The sequence below is a fragment of the Urocitellus parryii genome, chromosome 4, assembly GCF_045843805.1.
Source record: "Urocitellus parryii isolate mUroPar1 chromosome 4, mUroPar1.hap1, whole genome shotgun sequence".
NCBI lineage: Eukaryota > Metazoa > Chordata > Mammalia > Rodentia > Sciuridae > Urocitellus > Urocitellus parryii.
This window is the reverse complement of record NC_135534.1, coordinates 98,798,711-98,816,525: the sequence shown is the minus strand read 5'-3', so window position 1 is coordinate 98,816,525 and position 17,815 is coordinate 98,798,711. Positions and strand designations below refer to the sequence as shown.

At 37.3% G+C, this 17,815-nt stretch overlaps 1 protein-coding gene across 3 annotated transcripts in view; it reads right to left on the bottom strand.

Moving 5' to 3' along the window:
* Nucleotides 1–17,815, bottom strand: part of Sik2 (salt inducible kinase 2) — a 117,523-nt gene that overhangs the window by 19,681 nt on the left and 80,027 nt on the right. For all 3 annotated transcript variants that reach the window (XM_026392509.2, XM_077796902.1, XM_026392508.2), the window contains exons 5-8: nucleotides 6,548–6,672; nucleotides 5,998–6,121; nucleotides 4,472–4,692; nucleotides 2,725–2,877 (exon numbers count right to left, since the gene is read on the bottom strand). In XM_026392509.2, the coding sequence (XP_026248294.1) occupies nucleotides 2,725–2,877; nucleotides 4,472–4,692; nucleotides 5,998–6,121; nucleotides 6,548–6,672 (623 nt within the window). The remainder of the gene's footprint in view (nucleotides 1–2,724; nucleotides 2,878–4,471; nucleotides 4,693–5,997; nucleotides 6,122–6,547; nucleotides 6,673–17,815) is intronic.

The window sequence follows — 17,815 nt, the reverse complement described above, 5'->3', positions numbered from 1 at the left end:
GAGTTTATAGTTTAGTGATAAAGTACCTGTTATTATTATTATTTAGAATACAGTGAGATTTCTTCTTAGATAGATTTAAAGTACTTTTTATTTGCTGTACAATATGCTTATTGTACAATATGTTGCATCTGACTTATTTTGGATAACTACTGAAAAAAATGTCTTGCTTTTTTTATCTTATGAACTCTGACCACTGGTTTTTAACAATCTTGCCACTCCATGGTTTGTATCAATTGTAAGCAAACATGAATGCAATGGGCATCTCAGCTATTGAATTATGGATTGGGAGTTGCCCACCGTAGAACACAGCATAGTATTAGTGTGCCCAGGCTGCCATAACAAAATGCCAGACAGGAGGGGCTCTTTAAAAAAAATTAGAACATCAAGGAATTAAAACAAGAAGGCTCTACTGAAATTTTGAGCATATTTAGTATCCATAAAACCAGAGAAATCTATTTTTTAGTAAGCTCTGTACTAAAAAGTAGAACGTGCCCTTCCGAGGGAAGGAAGTATTTTTCTCAGCAGCGCTGCCTCCTGATTAGCATCCAGCAGCCTTTAAGACAAGTTTGTAGATGAACACTGAAGACTTCCATTTGGATTGCATGTATTTTAAATTACAGTAAGTAGGTTTCTATGATGACATGGGTCAATGCACAAAGTGCAAGAACTCATGGGAGGCTTGGTAAGGAAACAAAGTTAGCAGACGTAAGAAGCCATCTTATACATCTCAACTCCAAGCCAAATTAAATAAAATTTGAGATATCCAGGGGAATTTGCTTAAAGTCTAGATAGGAAAAGATATCAAATAACATATGCACATGCTCAGGAGCAGTTGTTTATGTAACCCTTTTACCACTCACTCACTTGCATGTTTAAGAATAAAGACACTTGGCAAGGAAAGCCTGCTACTGCACTGGGAGTCTCTGCCTCCTGTCCTTTTGCCTGGCTGCACGTGCAAGAAGGAAGGGACACCATCCCAGCTCATGAACTCTCATTTCCCCTCTGTCTTGTAAGCAATACCTAATTAAACTTTGAAGGTTTCTACATGCTGAGAAAGTCTAACTCAAATATCTAGAATAACATTGATAACATTATTTAACTCACATTTGTTTTGGTACTCACATTTTCCATATAAAGCATATAAACAAAAATACAATTTGCCTATGAAAATCAAGATTTTTAATTTCCTTGGTTTTTTTCTTTGTACATACTATAAAAAATGCCAGAATTTCTTATAATCTTGCAAATTTTGTAAACCTGCCAAAGAAATTCAATATGAAAATTCTACTCTTAATTTCACTTTGAATAGAGTCACTCATAGAAGAGGACAAAAATCCTAATAGAGCACTGGAACAAGCCACTCTTCTCCTCAACCTCTATACAGATGATTCCCCAGACCTCTCTACTCCAGCATCTCTGCTGGGATCTGTGTCCGCATCCCCTCTTGGCAACTAAGTTAATGCCAATACTGTTCTCTCAGGCCCAGCTCCAAGACAGAATTATCCCTAACTTACTTTTGTCCTCTAATCCCCCAACATTTACTTATATACAAATACTTATATAGCACTCACTTACTATGTAATAGACACTGTTCTATGTATTCCAAAAATATTAACTAATTTTACTGGCACAACATTCTTATAATCTTATCTATTTACACACAGGAAACTGAGGCACAGAAAGACTTTAGAAATTTTAACCACCATAAGAGCTACTTCTCCAAACCATCGCTAGGTTTATACAAGATATATCTCTGAGGTTCTTTTACTTGCCTCTTCCATCTGTTTCCACCAGTGCCACATTAATTTAGACCTTCAGTATTTCTCATCTCAAATACTATAATAATCTCCTAATCGATCTCTCCAAATTTCTTCTCTTCTCTGTCCTGCCCATCATTTCCAATGCTCTCAGATTAATTATTGTAAAGAATACGATATTCTATCACTCTTCTGCTTAACTACCTTCATAGTGCCTTACTTCTTCCTGAATTGTAAGTAAACCCTTTACCATGGCGCGTGGACCTCTTTACAACGTGGCTTCAACTTATCACTCCAACTCCTTATTTCCTTAGACTTCAAGTGTATTTATTGGAACAAGTCCTACAACTGCCAACATAAATACTTCTGCTCATCTCCTGCTGTTTCTGTCTACCTAAAATGCCTTCAAGTACTGCCTCTCCCTGCCACTGTTCCACACATCTGTGAAGATCTTTCCTAACTGCCACCTCTCTCATGATTTCGTTCCCATTCAGATGTGACTCTCTCATTCTTGTTCTCAGTTCTTTAACAGCACTCATCTTTCCCTTCTTTGAATTATGATTATTTGTGGTCTATTCTTATTTTGCTTCCACAGTATAATGTCTCTGAGGGCAAGGAGTGTACTCTACCGTAAAAATAGAGGTCTACACATGGTAAATCCACAATAAAAATGTGTACATGAAACTGAATGTATAGGTTAGTTACACTAATTCTCAACAGAAGCAAGGGATTAAAACACAAAACATCTCTTTATGAAAAAAACTGTTTGTAATAAAGTTAATCCTTACAAACAGAAAGGTGCGCCAAAACATTTGAGAATCCAGTGAATGATTGAGGGAGAAACTTTCTAGAAAAATAGAGTGTAGAAGATGAAATCCTAACCTTTGTACTACAAGGTAAAAAAAAATGTGTCAAACATGCGAATAGGCACATGCACAGATAAGACTAGTGGCTAATGGGGCGTTACCTTGGCAACTGTTTGTTCAGCAATGGAGCTAGGCCGACGCTGTCGGCCATCTAGTCTCTGCTCCACAGGAAAACTGCTTCTATGTGATTTCAGGCGCTCCACCAACAAGAAATAAATGGCAGCAAAGTGGTTATAGCTCTTGTTCTGCAAAGACTGAAAGAGAAAACAACTGTTGGTTGAAAGTAGAGTACCATAAAAACCAGTCCAATGATCTGTACCTTTCTAAAGCAAAAGTGGGTGTTCTTGAAAGTAAAATAACAAAGTATGCCTCAGAATGAAATCTAGACCCAAAGGCAGACAATTTCAAGTCTTTAGTATTAGTTAAGTAAAGGTTGATGCCTTAAAATTACTTGACTGGACCTTTTACATTATCAAGATCTATTTATTTTTCTGCACTAAGAGAAAATGCCATCACTGTTTTATGTAGGCATTCTCACTGCTGTCACACAGTTCCATCTCATAGCTGTAACTATGGTAGAAGGGCAGTTAGCACCCTGAGCCCAGAAGCTCTAATTGCATTGCTTCAACCCAAGTCCAAATCACTGAAAACCATGAAGTGAATGATTAAAGCCTTTGGGAACTTTCTGGTGATTATTTTGGGCTGGAGAATCACATCTGGATACTAGACGGAGAGACACTGTGTCTCCATTCTTAGGTAATTTTTTCCTCTTGTTTTTGCAGTCCCACCCTTTTGAAGCCTTGAAAATAAAGTTGCTTCCCAAATTTTCACATCTTTAGCCTGCCAGTTTTCCCAGGATGCTAGTACAACAGAGAAGCAACTGCTCCTCTGGCTTCTAATTGTACCTGACAGCCTGCATGGGTGCTGGGCAGAGTACCCATAAATGAATGTGGAGCATTCTCAGCAAAACTCACAGGCCAGCAGAACCACGCTCACAGCTGCCATTCTCTATCTACTTCATGGACAAGTACAGAAAAACATCACTAGGTGCACAATGAACCAGGCAGGAAAGCCAGTTTAATTAATATACAGCTATGACAGGGGAGGAGGCAGTAGTTTGGAGCCTTGGTCTTTCACAGCAAACATGGGGGCATTTGATATTCTTTCTTGTTTCGCTTCTTCCTTAAAAGCACTTTTTTTTTTTTTGTTGTTGTTGTTGTTGCTGTTATTGTTGTTGTGTTTTCACTATTGTGGAGGTATTAAAAACATGTATATCCTATAAATATGCTAACCACTAGAGGACAGGAAAAAAAGCCAAGAGGAATTTTCCAGGTTCACGACCTTCTTAGTTCTATCATCCCTAATATTTCCAAATCAGGACCCCACCTGTTTCTGCCTTCTTAGTTTCTCTAGTTCACAATTAAATCCCACTGGCTTTCTTAAACCCAGTGCCTTTCCTTATTTCCTGCGTGACCTTCAGCCTTGTTCCATATCTGCATATTTACGTTCTACACAAACTAGTATAGTGCTGATATGAAACTTAATGCTTCATCTAGAAATAAACTTTCTATCTTGTTCTTTTTAAGCTTCCATCTTCAATTTTCCTGCATCTTCTATAAACCCTCTTGAACTTTTTGGCAGATGAGGCAAAGGAAGGAATTTAGATGTTGAATAAAAGCAAATATAAATAGAGTCTGATGTAACTGTCAGGGAACACTGAACAGTAGGCCTAGGTGCCAGAGATGGATGTGCTAAAAGACCAGGATGACAGGTGTGAGAATGAAATTTCAAGTTATTAACTGCAGAGGAATCCTAACATATATTTAGTCAAATCTCTCGTCACTTTACCTCAACAGTTTTCTGTTGATCTATTCCGAGGCTGTGCATCAATCGAAGGACCTGTTCATTAAACTCCCCAATAGATGGCTCATTTTCTTGTTCTTGTGGATAGAGAATAGGTCTCTGTACAGGAACTTCTATAAGCATCCACTTATGCTCCTTGATTTGAGCTATGGTTAGTCGTTTGGATGGATCTAGGACCAACATCCTTCGAATAAGGTGCTCACAATCTGTAGAAAACACAATGTTATAGAAGTCGCATAAATCACCTTGCACTTCAGGATTATTTGCTTGACTCCTGTGACTTCGTACAATGGTATTAATCTCTGTGCCCTCCACTGGAAAGTAGACAGTCAAATAAAAAAATGAATGCATGGAAGATACTTATATTTGTCAAGTTCACATGGTGAACTATGAAAAACAGGAGTGTATGGGTCTGAGTCTCTGCTAAATGAGCCTTTCTACTAACGTTGCAACTAAAAATATCTACTCACAGACTTAGTTTTGTATTAAAGAAAAAAACTAAGCCTCACTCCTAGAATGAGAAAATGATAAATTGCTTCTCAATCACACCCAAGGCTGATACACTAAGGCTATGCAGGTAAGACAGAGATCTCCAGTGGGCTGTTGCTTTTCTCATGAGTGCTGCTGAGAAAAAGGTCCACAAAACATTATTTACTTCTGATTACACTAGGAAAACTGCACTGCTGCAACTCTGAGCACTAGCTGATTCTCTGAGCTGATATCATGCTCTTCATCACCCTCCACACGAGGGGGTGATGTCATATCACTCACTATACCTCAAGCACCATGGTAAGTGCTTTGTACAGAGTAATTATTCTCATGATACCCTAGGGTAGAAACAATTGTTATTTCCATTTTATAGATGAGGAATTGAAGCCAAGAAAGGAATATGACTGCCAAAGCCATACGGCTGTGAGTGGTGGAGTAAGGATTAAAACCAGGTAGAGTCTGGATATAAAGCTCCACAAACCATGCTCTTATCTGCTCAAAAGCATTACTTCTACTATTAGTAGGAACACCAGAGGTAGGATGGAAAAAAAATCACAAAACTAAGGAGTAAATTTAACTACTGCCTATGTAACAACCCAATACAGACAGGCAGGGATTATGGCATTTTAACTTAATTCACTAGAGTTCTGCCAGTTGGCTTTTAATTTAAAATTTTTTAATTTTGCAAAATCCATTTTGTACTTAGAGTAAAATGGTTGTGAGCCTGTATCTATGAAGTGCTTCTATAAGTCTAAAATAAACATGGGACATTTATAGACCCAGAGTGAATGGGAAGACTTGCTGCTCTTAATCTGGGAAACTTCTGTTCTCAGTTATAAGTGGGGAGGCTGGAACTTGTCTCATCTACATGATGGAGTGGGTAGCTTATTTCTATGGCTTTTAAAATGACTAAGTCATTTTACTTGTACCTAAATCTCAGAAAAAGGGAAGCTTTTGCCTAGGCATTTCATTTGGGACAAAAATTCTTTAAAGTACACAATTAGTAAGAGACAACTTGTTACCTTCTGACATGAAATATGGAATCCGGAATCTTCCTTCCAAAACTCTCTGCCTCAAAATTGGAAGAGTTGGTCCATCAAAAGGCAGAGCTCCACAGACCAGGACGTACAAAACAACTCCCATGCTCTAGGGAAGAAAACAGTACACTTTCCAGGGAGAACTTTAAACACTCTATCTTCCTCAAAATCCTCAGGGCTCTTAAAATCATATGGACTGAAATATTCCTGTCCAAATTTATTACTTTCTCAGAATTTGGGGGGAAAGAAACTCCAACCCTGACTACTGCAATAAGTATAAAAAATAACAAATGATCTGAATTTCATCATTTTGCTTACTGCTTAACTTTAAATTATTGCTAATATTAGGATGATAACACCTGTCCCTAGAAATTCTTTCCTAGGGATTGATTTCAAGATGCTCTAATTACACTCCAGCAGATGGGGAACATATGAAATACTGCTTATGTGTCAAGTGCCAGGAGTTTCTACCATGGGCCAAAGTAGCAAGTATTATCATTATAGATGCATTTAACACAGCAAAGCAAAGCAATACCCAAATATCCAGCTGTGGTCCTTCATACTGCTGCCCTTCAAAGACTTCTGGGGCTGCATAAGGGGGGCTGCCACACCATGTTGCCAGCAGTTCACCACTTTTAAAGAAATTTCCAAAACCGAAATCTATTGGAATGGAAATAAATGTTACTTTCATCTATGCTCTCAAACTACACTGCATTTCTCTGCAATAGATTTTATAATATGCTCCATTAACAATGTCACCACTATTCACTCTGTGAGAACTGAGATGACATCTTTCTAGTGAGGCTTCCCTAGCAATTAGCACAATGACCCACAAAATTCAAGTACTCAATAAATATTGATGAATGAATGTATACATGAATTGAGGTTTCTTCTCAAAAAAGTGAGTGAGAGACTGGAAAAGGACTTTTTAAAAGCAAGTATTTTTAAGGTTCAAAGAAAATTTGCTGGTGTGGATAACCATCATGAATTTGATAATCACAGAATTTCAATTACTTGCTGATTGATAAAGATTTTTTTTTAATCTCATATGTTCTACAGGAAAAAAATAGATGAGTAAAACATATTTAAGTGACTGTGGCTGCTCTGACAGCCACTACCTGGGGGTAGCAAGATATATATATATATATATATATATATATATATATAGTTAGATCTATCTATCTATCTATCTATCTATCTATCTATCTATCTATCTATATCCTTTTAAGGCAACAAGTACAGTTTCCTAAGCAATCACTCTCTCAGTGTTCATCCATGCAACCTGTTTTAGCCAGATACCCATATGAATAACTCACTAATACAGATGGCATATGGCCATCCAGGATGGTATTTTTCCATCCTTAGGCCACCTAGCACCATTATCATTTATTTACTCATTTATGGAATATAATGGCATTATACTTCAAAACAGTGAATAGCCTTGCCCTTATACTCCTCCTCATATGGTATCTACAACTTTTATATGCAGAATGCTCTCTGAATATCTCCCAGCAACATGGGAAGCTGAAGCAGGAAAATGCCAAGATCAGGGTCAACCTTGGCAACTTAGTGAGACCTTGTCTCAAAAAATAAATGAATGAATAAATAAATTAATTAAAAAGGACTGGGGATGTAGCTAGTAGTAAAACACCGCTGGATTTAATCCCAGTAACCAAACCAAACCAAACCAAACCAAAAGTCAAGTTACAGGGCTGGGATTATAGCTCAGTGGTAAGAGTGCTTGTCCAGCATGTGTGAGGCATTGGGTTTGATTCTCAGCACCACACATAAATGAATAAATAAAAAATAAAGGTCCATCAACAACTAAAAAAATACAAAAAACAAAAACAGAAACAAACAAACAAAACCAAGCTGCACTCTGGAAACATTGTACTCAAATGTGTACAATATGCACAAAAAGCCCAGTGCAGTGGCGCACACCTGTAATCCCAGCAGCTTGGGAGGCTGAGGCAGGAGGACCTCGAGTTCAAAGCCAGCCTCACAACAGTCAGGTGCTAAGCAACTCAGTGAAACCTTGTCTCTAAATAAAATGCAAAAAAGGGTTAGGGATGCGACTCAGGGGTTGAGTGCCCCTGAGTTCAATCTCTGGTACCCTCATCCTCCAAAAAAAAAAAGCACAAAAAAATTTAGTGAGCTTTGGCATGAATTCAAGTTTCCTATCTTGCTAAGCCTTTGTACAATCTCATGTTCTAACTGGAGAAATATATTCTAACTTTTTGTAAGCTACATGTCTACTGTTTGATGTTGTCATGTACTACCTTAGGGACTGACTACTCCCAGCTGGTGCACAGCTCTGTTATGCATAGTAAACTTTAAGAAATGCCCCACAAGGGACTGGATCCAGTTTCCATTGCCAGACTGATTAGCTTTGGGATTCTGGTGAGCCTTAGCTTCCCCACTTGTAAAGTTGCAATAATAAAGTACTCAACCAGCAGCTTGTTGCGAGGGTCCATGGTGTTAATGTGAACTCCGGCTCAGTTCACACCTTCAGACCATACAAACGTACCTCACACAAAGTACTCTCTCCCTTGGATGACATAAAAACTGGGAGCAAGCAGCCCTAACAGTAATAACAGTAACAATCCTCATCATCTCAGCTTCATGGGGAAAGCACAACCATGAAGTTAGGGAGAATAAAGTGACTTTCAGTTTTGCCACTTTCTAACTTCCTGTACCCTAGGGAAGTTAACTTCCCCACACCATAGCTTCCCTATTTATAAATGTGGGAATAGATAATTCATCTACCCGTTAGGATGCTGTGAAAATTAAATGAGATTAAGAATGTAAAATGCCTAGAGCATAGATGTGAAATGTGAGCACTCCTTCTGTGAAACCATTATTGCCAACTATTGTCTTTTAGAGAAAAAGTCCCAAGGAAATATGCAGGAAGGGTAGAAAAAATGTAGTAATAGTTTTTAGGTTCAGAAGAGAAAAGGGAGTGCATCTGTGAAAAGAATGTTTGACACAGTCTAAACCTGGTGGAATTACATTGTGGATTAGGAGGTAAAGGGAAGCCAATGAGAACTCTTTATAGTGTATCCTCAGTTCAGTTCTGTGTTCCAATTTCCAAAATGGCCGTCAGAGAGTTTACCTTCTCTATGCAACTTAGGACTAACCACTCCTATTCACCTTGGAACCCACATGTACACACAGAGATACATGTTTCTTATTTTCTGGAAAACCACACTCTCAAATGAGTCAAGGACTAGATGTTCAAGAATCTGGTTTAAGGAAGAAAATGTTAATTTCAGTTACACTGAAAAGCATAAGAAATTCTGGTGTGTGTATGTGTGGAGATCCTGAAATAGGAACTAAAATGGTTGTACTTTAAATCATAATCACAGGCTGAGTTTTAGAATGTGTAAGTTGAAGATACCCTCCAAATAGCATTGTGAAATTTCAATCTCAAAGAGTCCTTAGAGAGCCACTTCATTCTGATCTTCCCCACATCCTGGTGAAATGCTCAAAAGACTGATGGGGGTGGGGGCAGGCCTGTCAGGAAGATGGTTTGGTCAATGTGGTCTTTGGCTCTCTCCTTGGTGCACTTCATAGCAGGAGAGGGAGAGCTAGGAAAGCATCACCATGCCTGTGGTAGTTCAGTTTTGCAATACTGGTTTTGTAGACTTAGGACCAACAAAGCAGTTCATTCACAGGAAGAGATGTACTAAGCATTGTGTACTATTTTCTGTAGTAACTTTCAACAGGAACTTGAGATTGCGGGAATATTAAAAGAAACACCAAAATGTAACCAGGCTCACTAAGCACTACAATATCGTGTATGTAGAGGTCTTCTACAACCTTGTCAGGGCATTTCAAATATATTTATAATCACCTGATGAATGGATTAAGTAAGACTCTGCAGTCAGGCAAATTTGGGACCAAACCCTGGGTTTTCTACTTAGGCATGTATCTTGGGCAAATTACTTAACCTCTCAGAGCCTTGATTTTCTCATTTATAAAATGGTAACACTATCTACTATCAAGAAAGTTGTAATAATATAAGTAGAAAACAAATATAAAGCTATTGAAACACAGAAGGTACTCAGAAAATGGCAGCAGTTTTTGATATTACCATTATTGTCATTATTATTTCACTTATAAACCAGATTAGAGGGAAATAGAGTGTGGAGGAAAAAGACAGTCTGAACTCCCAGCTGTCCCAGACCCACATCATACTGTCTGCAGACAAGAGTTATCCAATAAAGATTTGCTACATGATTATTTTGTCCATCTTTCTCTCTTTTTTAAAAAACATTTTAAAGACGTTGATAGACCTTTATTTCATTAATTTATTTTTATATGGTGCTGAGAATTGAACCCAGTGCCTCACACATGCCAGGCAAGTACTCTACCAGTGAGCCCCAACCCCAGTTCCCATCTCTCTCTTTTTATTTGTCAGTTCTGGGGAAGTCAAACCCAGCATCTCACGCATGCTAGGCAAATGCTTTACCACTGAGCTACAACCCCAGTGCAAGTCCTTATCTCCTTTAAAAGTGCTTCACTATGTTGTACTAGGTGCTGGTCTAAGTTCTTTGAAGATGTGATCTTAGTAACCCTATGAAGAAACCTTATTTTAGAAGAAAGTTATACTGCTAGCTATTATGCTGTACAGCTTGAATAAAAACCAAGTATGACTAAAGAGTTCTCACTGCTAAGTGCCACCTTTACTTCTTTCCCTGGCACAGTGATATGTAGCCATTTTTGAGAAAGTTACTAATTGTCAGCCTTAAGAAGTGGTAATGGGAAGGCACTTAAAAGACTTTTTATTTTTTCACAGGAATCTGGATAATTTTCTTCCTTCACGGTCTGTGGCTTTCTATCTAAAGCATATAGTGAAACAAGAGTTGAGTAAATGGGATGGAATATGAAAATTCAGGTGTTTCTTTTCTTTTAAACTTTTTTAGTTGTAGATGGACACATACCTTTATTTTATTTATTTATTTTTAATGTGGTGCAGAGGATCGAACCCAGTACCTCACACATACTAGACAAGTGCTCTACCACTGAGTTATAACCCCAGCCGCTCAGTGTTTGTTATTGCTATTTATTTAAATGGAATGGACTATACACAGTTGTCCCTCTTTATTTGTGGGAGATTAGTTTCAGGGCCCCTTATGAACACAGAATCCACAGATGCTCAAATCCCTTATGTAAAATAGTGTAGTATGTGTATACAACTTACATATATCTAGATTATTTCTTATCTCTTAGATTACTCATATTATCTAATACAATGTAAATGCTATGTAAATAGTTGTTATATTGTATTGATTAGGGTATAGTGACAAGAAAAAAAATCTATACAGGTTCATACAGAAGCAATTACTACAGGCCTATCTACCGAGTACCTTTGGAAAACAAACATACAATTTTCCCCCTGAGTATTTTCCATCAATGGTTTCCTGAATTCCAGCAGGTGGAGCCTAAAGATACAGAGGGCAGACTGTCTTGATATTTCATCATATTAAGCAAATCCATTCATTTCTTCATTAAATATTTGAAGGCCATTGATATGTTAGCCACTATAGAAACACCTAAGAATCACACAACAACAAAGAAAAAAGACCCCACAAAGTCACCCGATTTTGGAAAGTATTACGAATACACTGAAGTGTCTCTTGGTCTAAGACAGACTCAGGTGTGCTTGGCTTTGCTGGCAAGGAAACCACCTTTCTTGTTTAATTCTCTGATCTGCAAGTCAATGCCTACATCTATGGCTACCATGTTCCTCAGACATTTTACTTGCTCTTTCTGTCATAAAACATATGTCATGCAATTTTGGACCCACTTTGTATTTCTTTAACTTTTTATTTTGAAATACTTCAAAAATTTCAGAAGAATTTCAATGAGTAGAATTTCCTATGCCCTTCACCCAGCTTCCCCTAACACTTACATTTTACATAACTCTAGTAGTACAGTGATCAAAACTAAGAAAGTAACATTGATTTTACTATAGGCTTTATTTTGATTTCATCATTTTTTTCATTGATGTCCCTTTTCAGTTCAGTATTCCACAATGCACTTAGTGTCATGCCTCTTGAGTTTTCTTCAATTTTAACAGTTCCTTAGTCTTTCCTTGTTTTTCATGATGAAGAGTACTAGTTATATCTTTTGTAGACTATCCTCACATGGGGTTTGTCTGATGCCTTCTCAAGATTAGATCAAGGCTATAGTCCTCCAGGAAGAACATCACAGAGGTGATGTGCTTGTCTCAGTGCATACATAAGGGGACAGTGGTATTATGTCTAATTACTGGTGTGTTTTGAGCTTGACCACTTAATTAAGGCAGTGTCTGCTTAGTTTCCCCACTGTAATGTTACTATCTTTCCCTTTGTAATGAATATATATTTTTAAAAGATACATTGAGATTATGAATAATCTGTTTCCCTTTGAATGTTCATCCACTAGTGTTAACATTTGCTAGTAGATCTTGGTTGCATCAACAATCAGCTGCCACTCTTAATGATTAGCTTTAATTTCCCTTATTCCTATTTGTTTTAAAAATTTTACTTTCAACTGACAAATAATAGATATATACATTATGTTTATGGGATAAAATGTGATGTTCTGACACACATTTACATTGTGGAATGATTCAATCATGCTCATTTAACAAATCTATCACCTCATTAATAACAATTCCTAAGGAAGAGTTATCCTTTCCCCGCTTTGTTTATTTATTCATTTATTATCCTGCTATATTATATACTGCATCGAATATTTTATTTTGAGTTATAATTCAATACCATTGTTATTATTTTGATGCTCAAATAGTTCCAGGTTTGGCTATTAGGAGCTGATTCATGTTGAATCCTGTGTCTTTGAATTGCTCCCATTTTTAAAAATTTTGCACTTCCTTAATGGCACCAGAAGATCTTCCAAGTTCATCTTTTATTTCCCTGCCTTGAAGCAACCACTTTTCTAAGGAACCGTGTTTTTTTTTTTTTTACTGAAAATGGTATTTAGAAACTAACACCAGGCCCTAGATCTGCTCTTGATGTGCCCAAGAATCGACAGCTGCAAATGACTTAGCCAGTATTCAAATACAGGTCAGACGTTCTTTTTTACTATATCACAGATGTTCTAAGGATATCACTAATCCAAAGCTTAATCCAATTTAATATTAGAGGTGAAGCTGTCATAGCTCAGGAAAAATCCTTTACATTAAGATGAGAGATGTCCTAATTTATCACAGGGATATAATTACTATAAAGCTATGCTAACAGTATCCTTACCAAGTGAATGGGAATAATGAGGATGTTTATAGACTAAATATCAGAAATATATATCTACATTCATTTTAGCAATCTACATTAACTGGAGGAGTACATGATGTGCTAAATACACACATCTTATCCTTACTGTGCCAAGATGATACATGTTCCTTGATACCAAGGCATGTACCTCAAGGTTTTACTCTCACAGTGCTTTTGAGATTTGATATTTCCATATTCTCATCTGATTTCTGTGTTGCCTGAATGTTCATAGGAGACAGGATCTGGCTAGAGTCTTTGACCACAGAGCAGTTACTGGCTCTCTTGGAAATCAACTAGTCCCAAGGCTGAGTCCTATAACTATCTCTAATCTGACTAACCAGTAACAGGCCATGGATATACTTGACCACGTACTAGAACTCCTATTACTGTTTTCTGTTCTATATTTTCAAAGTTGACTGACCTTTATCTTCCTGATAATAAAAACAATTATTACATAAATTATCAGTGCCCAAACAGCATTAGCAAAGAGCCAATGTTTTAGGAATAACAGTCTTGCACAGAGTAAATAAGCTGATCCTGGTGATAACTGTCTAACAGGAACCAAGCATAGGAGAGAATTCTGCTTGTTGGAAGGAAATAATAGAATAGATCCAACATTTAAAAAGCACCGGGGGAATTGCTAAAATGCAGATTCTGATTTGTAGGCCTGGAGTGGGCTGAGATTCTGTAAGTTTAATAAGCTTCAAAGTGATGCTCATGTTGTTGGTCCCCAGAGCACTATGAGAAACCAGAGAACAGAATAAGAGAAGTTGTGAACAAGATACAAAAAACTTGTTAACAGTTTTATCAGTGTTTACTGTTGCAAAATGATTATAATTACTAAATACTTTTAGGATTTTTATTTAGTTAGGGGGAAGTTGTTAGATAAACTTAGGTCATTTTTTTAAAAAAGAGGTTAAAAACAAAAGATTGAAAAACCTGTCTTCAACCTAAGAAAAAACAAGTAACTTCTAGGAATCAACACAACCAAGGTAATTTTTAATCTCTAGAAGCATGTTATAATGTCTAATTTATAATTTAAAAAGTCCTCCTACAGAGCAGCAGATGGCTTTGGGGTTAAATTTATCCTTGTTTCCCAAATTACTAGTAAATTTAGTAATCCAGCTTTGATGAAGAGTTACACATTGTTTGTAATTATTATAATAGAGTGAGAAAGACAATTACGAGGCAATGAAAGCTGACAAATGAAAGGTAGGGGAACAACTGGGATAAAGCTGACCCACTGCACAAACTGAATACCTAGCAGCCAACACTGATGTCGGTGAGGAGACTTTGTTGTCTACTAGTAAGAAAAGGCCATTTGCACAGTTCACTTCCAAACATCAGTCACTCTCCCTGACAGAAAAGCAAAGGAATACTCATTACAGTTGAGATGATATGTGATCCTGATGACCAGTATGCCATTTATTTTTCCTATCAGGGAGGTTCAGTGAGCTAAGAAGAAAATAAGTGATCTTCCTTAGCTTTAATGGAATAAGGGTGGGATGGGGGAAACCAGACTAGCCAAGATCTTTGAGCTCTCCTCCATGTTCCAGATTTAATATGCTGCTCCTACTAAGCAGGACTGAAGGACATAAGTCTCATTGTGCTTGCTCATGCAAGAAGGCTCTTATACTTTTCACATAGCAAAAGGATAACAAATGGAAGACTTCTAATAAATGTTTTCCCAATCCTGTCTTCATCACCCTCCACCCATTTGTAGTTCTAAATTGCATACACAGAAATCTTAGATCATCTAACAGGTAGAAAATTTATTAGAAGTAAAGGCAGAGATGATGGGCTACTACATCAAACCAGAAAAAAAGCATCCTTTTTGAGCTAAAGACATGTGTCTTGTGATGCACAAGTCACATTAATTAGCCCAATTAGTTAGGAGTATAATTAGCACATGCCTGTAATCCCAGCAACATGGAGGCTAAGGCACGAGGAATATCAACAGTCTTAGCAACTCAGAGAGAGACCCTCAGCAACTTAGTGAGACTTGTTTCAAAAATTGGCTAATATACATTACCAAATACATTTAAGATTTCTCTCAAAGGAAAAAATTAATCTGCACCAAGTAGAGAAAACTTTGAATATAGATGACAAATTTCTATGCCTTTAAAATTTGTATTAAGGCTTTAGGACTGGTTAATTTTATGTATGTATGTATGTATGTACATACGTACCTATGTACTGGGGGTTGAATCCAGAGGTGTTTTACCACTGAGTCACATGCCAGCTGTCTTTACTTTTAGAGTCAAGGTCTCATTAAGTTGTTTAGGGCCTTGCTAAGTTGCTAAGGCAGGCTTCAAACTTTTGATCTTCCTTCTTTGGCCTCCAGAGTTATTGGGATTACAGGTATGTGCTACTGTGCCTGGTTAAGGCTGGTTAATTAAAAAGGAAAAATAAATGTGAAGGGGGCTTTATGGCTATCAAAATATAAGGCTTTATTTTCACATGAAATCAACTATTTATTAAATACAAATAATAGCCATCTTTTATTGAGTATTTACATGGTGCCAGGAGCTTTAATTAACAATTTACTTAACAAATACTTAAGCAGCACTCTGTACCAGGCACTATTCTAAAAGTATACTCTACAAATATTCAGGTAATAACCACTATGAGATATGAACTCGTCTCATTCCCTTTACAGATAAGGAAACAGAGTAGAGAGAGGTTCAGAAATGCGTCCAAGGTCATTAAGCTAATAAGTGGCAGTGCCAGGATTCAAACCAAGGTAGCCTGGTTCTACAGCTCATACTCTTACCTAACGCCATGGAGGCCTCCTGGTCTCTAACAATCACTCATCTCTACAGTATCCCGAAAAACAAATTAATCTCTATGTAGCAGATAGAGAAAACCTGAGAGATTAAATAATCAGTCTAAGGTCATACCTATAAGTGGCATGGCCAGAATTTGCACAAGTATTGTGTGTTATCGAACTCAGTACTCTACATGAAACCTTGTTTGAATTGTGATTATTTTCTGAAAACTTCCTCCAAGTATTCATACATTTTATCCATATCTAAGTATTTATTTATAATAAAAATCTCAGATTAGGAAAGTTTGAGAATAAAACTGCATGTTCTTTAAAACCTTAATAGCCATAAGCTAGAACAGCCAAGAGGAAACACTGTAATTACTAAAACCACTGAAAGTCAATATAGCTTTGCATTCAGCCTCTGACTCTGAATATCTTAATGCTCATGTTTTACTAGGGCTTCATAAGGAAATGAGCACACACAGGTGTGAGTGAATCTATGGATCTTTAGTTCTGAAGTCCTTACTCACTGTAGGGAGCATAAACTAGAAGCTGATCTCAAAGTCATGTTTTTATGTATTAAAGTTAACCATCCCTGGTACTTCTATTCCATTTTCTGCCTTATAAACACAGATACATATTTTAATTTAAAACGGGTTCTGGTTTGTGCTTCTTTTTAATTTCAACGTACTAGGCGGCTAATGTTGTATTTTACTTTAGGTTCCTGCAATTTCTTTCCATGTACCAGGCACTATTCTACCTTTCCTGTTAGATTTCTCTAAAAGCCAAAGCCACATGGGATAGAACATGTCAGTAATCCCAGCAACTGGGAAGGCTGAGGTAGGAGGATTGTAAGTTCAAGACCAGTCTCAGCAATTTAGTGAGACCTTGTCTCAGAATTAAAAAATAAAAAGGACTGGGGGCTGAAGATGTAGCTTAGTGGTAGAGTATTTGCCTAACATGTGCAAAGCCCGGGGTTCAATCCCCAGCATTGAAAAAAATTGTCTAATTTCCACTTAAAAAAAAAAAAAAGATTTCTTTAAAGGTCAAGAATTCTCAAAGATGAGAAGATAATGTTCTTAAAAGTAAGGAGGATCAACAAATTGTCTTAATATCTATGGATAAAAATAAATATCATAGGGAAATTCTTTAAAACACCCAACCACACCTACACTTTTAATGACTGAGGTGTGCAGTCCTTCTGGTCTGGTCCTGCCTCCTGTCCAGGCTCTTTCCCTGTCATTGTTACTGACACTTCTTACATTCCACTAGCTCACGTCTGTCTGTAGTTTCCCTAAACACTCTGGAGTTTTTGCTGGCCTGTCTTTGCACAAGCTGATCCAGATGCTTTAACAGCCACCTTGATGCTGACTCCTACACCTCTCCTTCTCCATCTCCATCTGCCCTACCCCCACCCACCACAAATACCTTCTTGCTAATCAAATCTTAGCTTATAATTTCCTTGACTCATCCACTCCTCTTTCTCCTAGTCTCATGGCCTTAAAAACAGTGATCCTTTTGTATTATATTTACTTAGAAGTCTGGTGCTTTAAATTAACTTGGAGTAAGAGAGGGGTTAAAAGTTTTTTGTTGTTGTTGCTATTGTTTCTGTCATAACATGTATGCATCTCCAGGATTTAGCCCACAGCATAGTTGAAGCTTAATAAACATTACTAAAATTTGGGGTTAAGGGTAGTGAGGATAACAGAGAAAAAAGTGCAAGCAGGAATATATTTGTAGGGCCTGGGGTTGTGGCTCA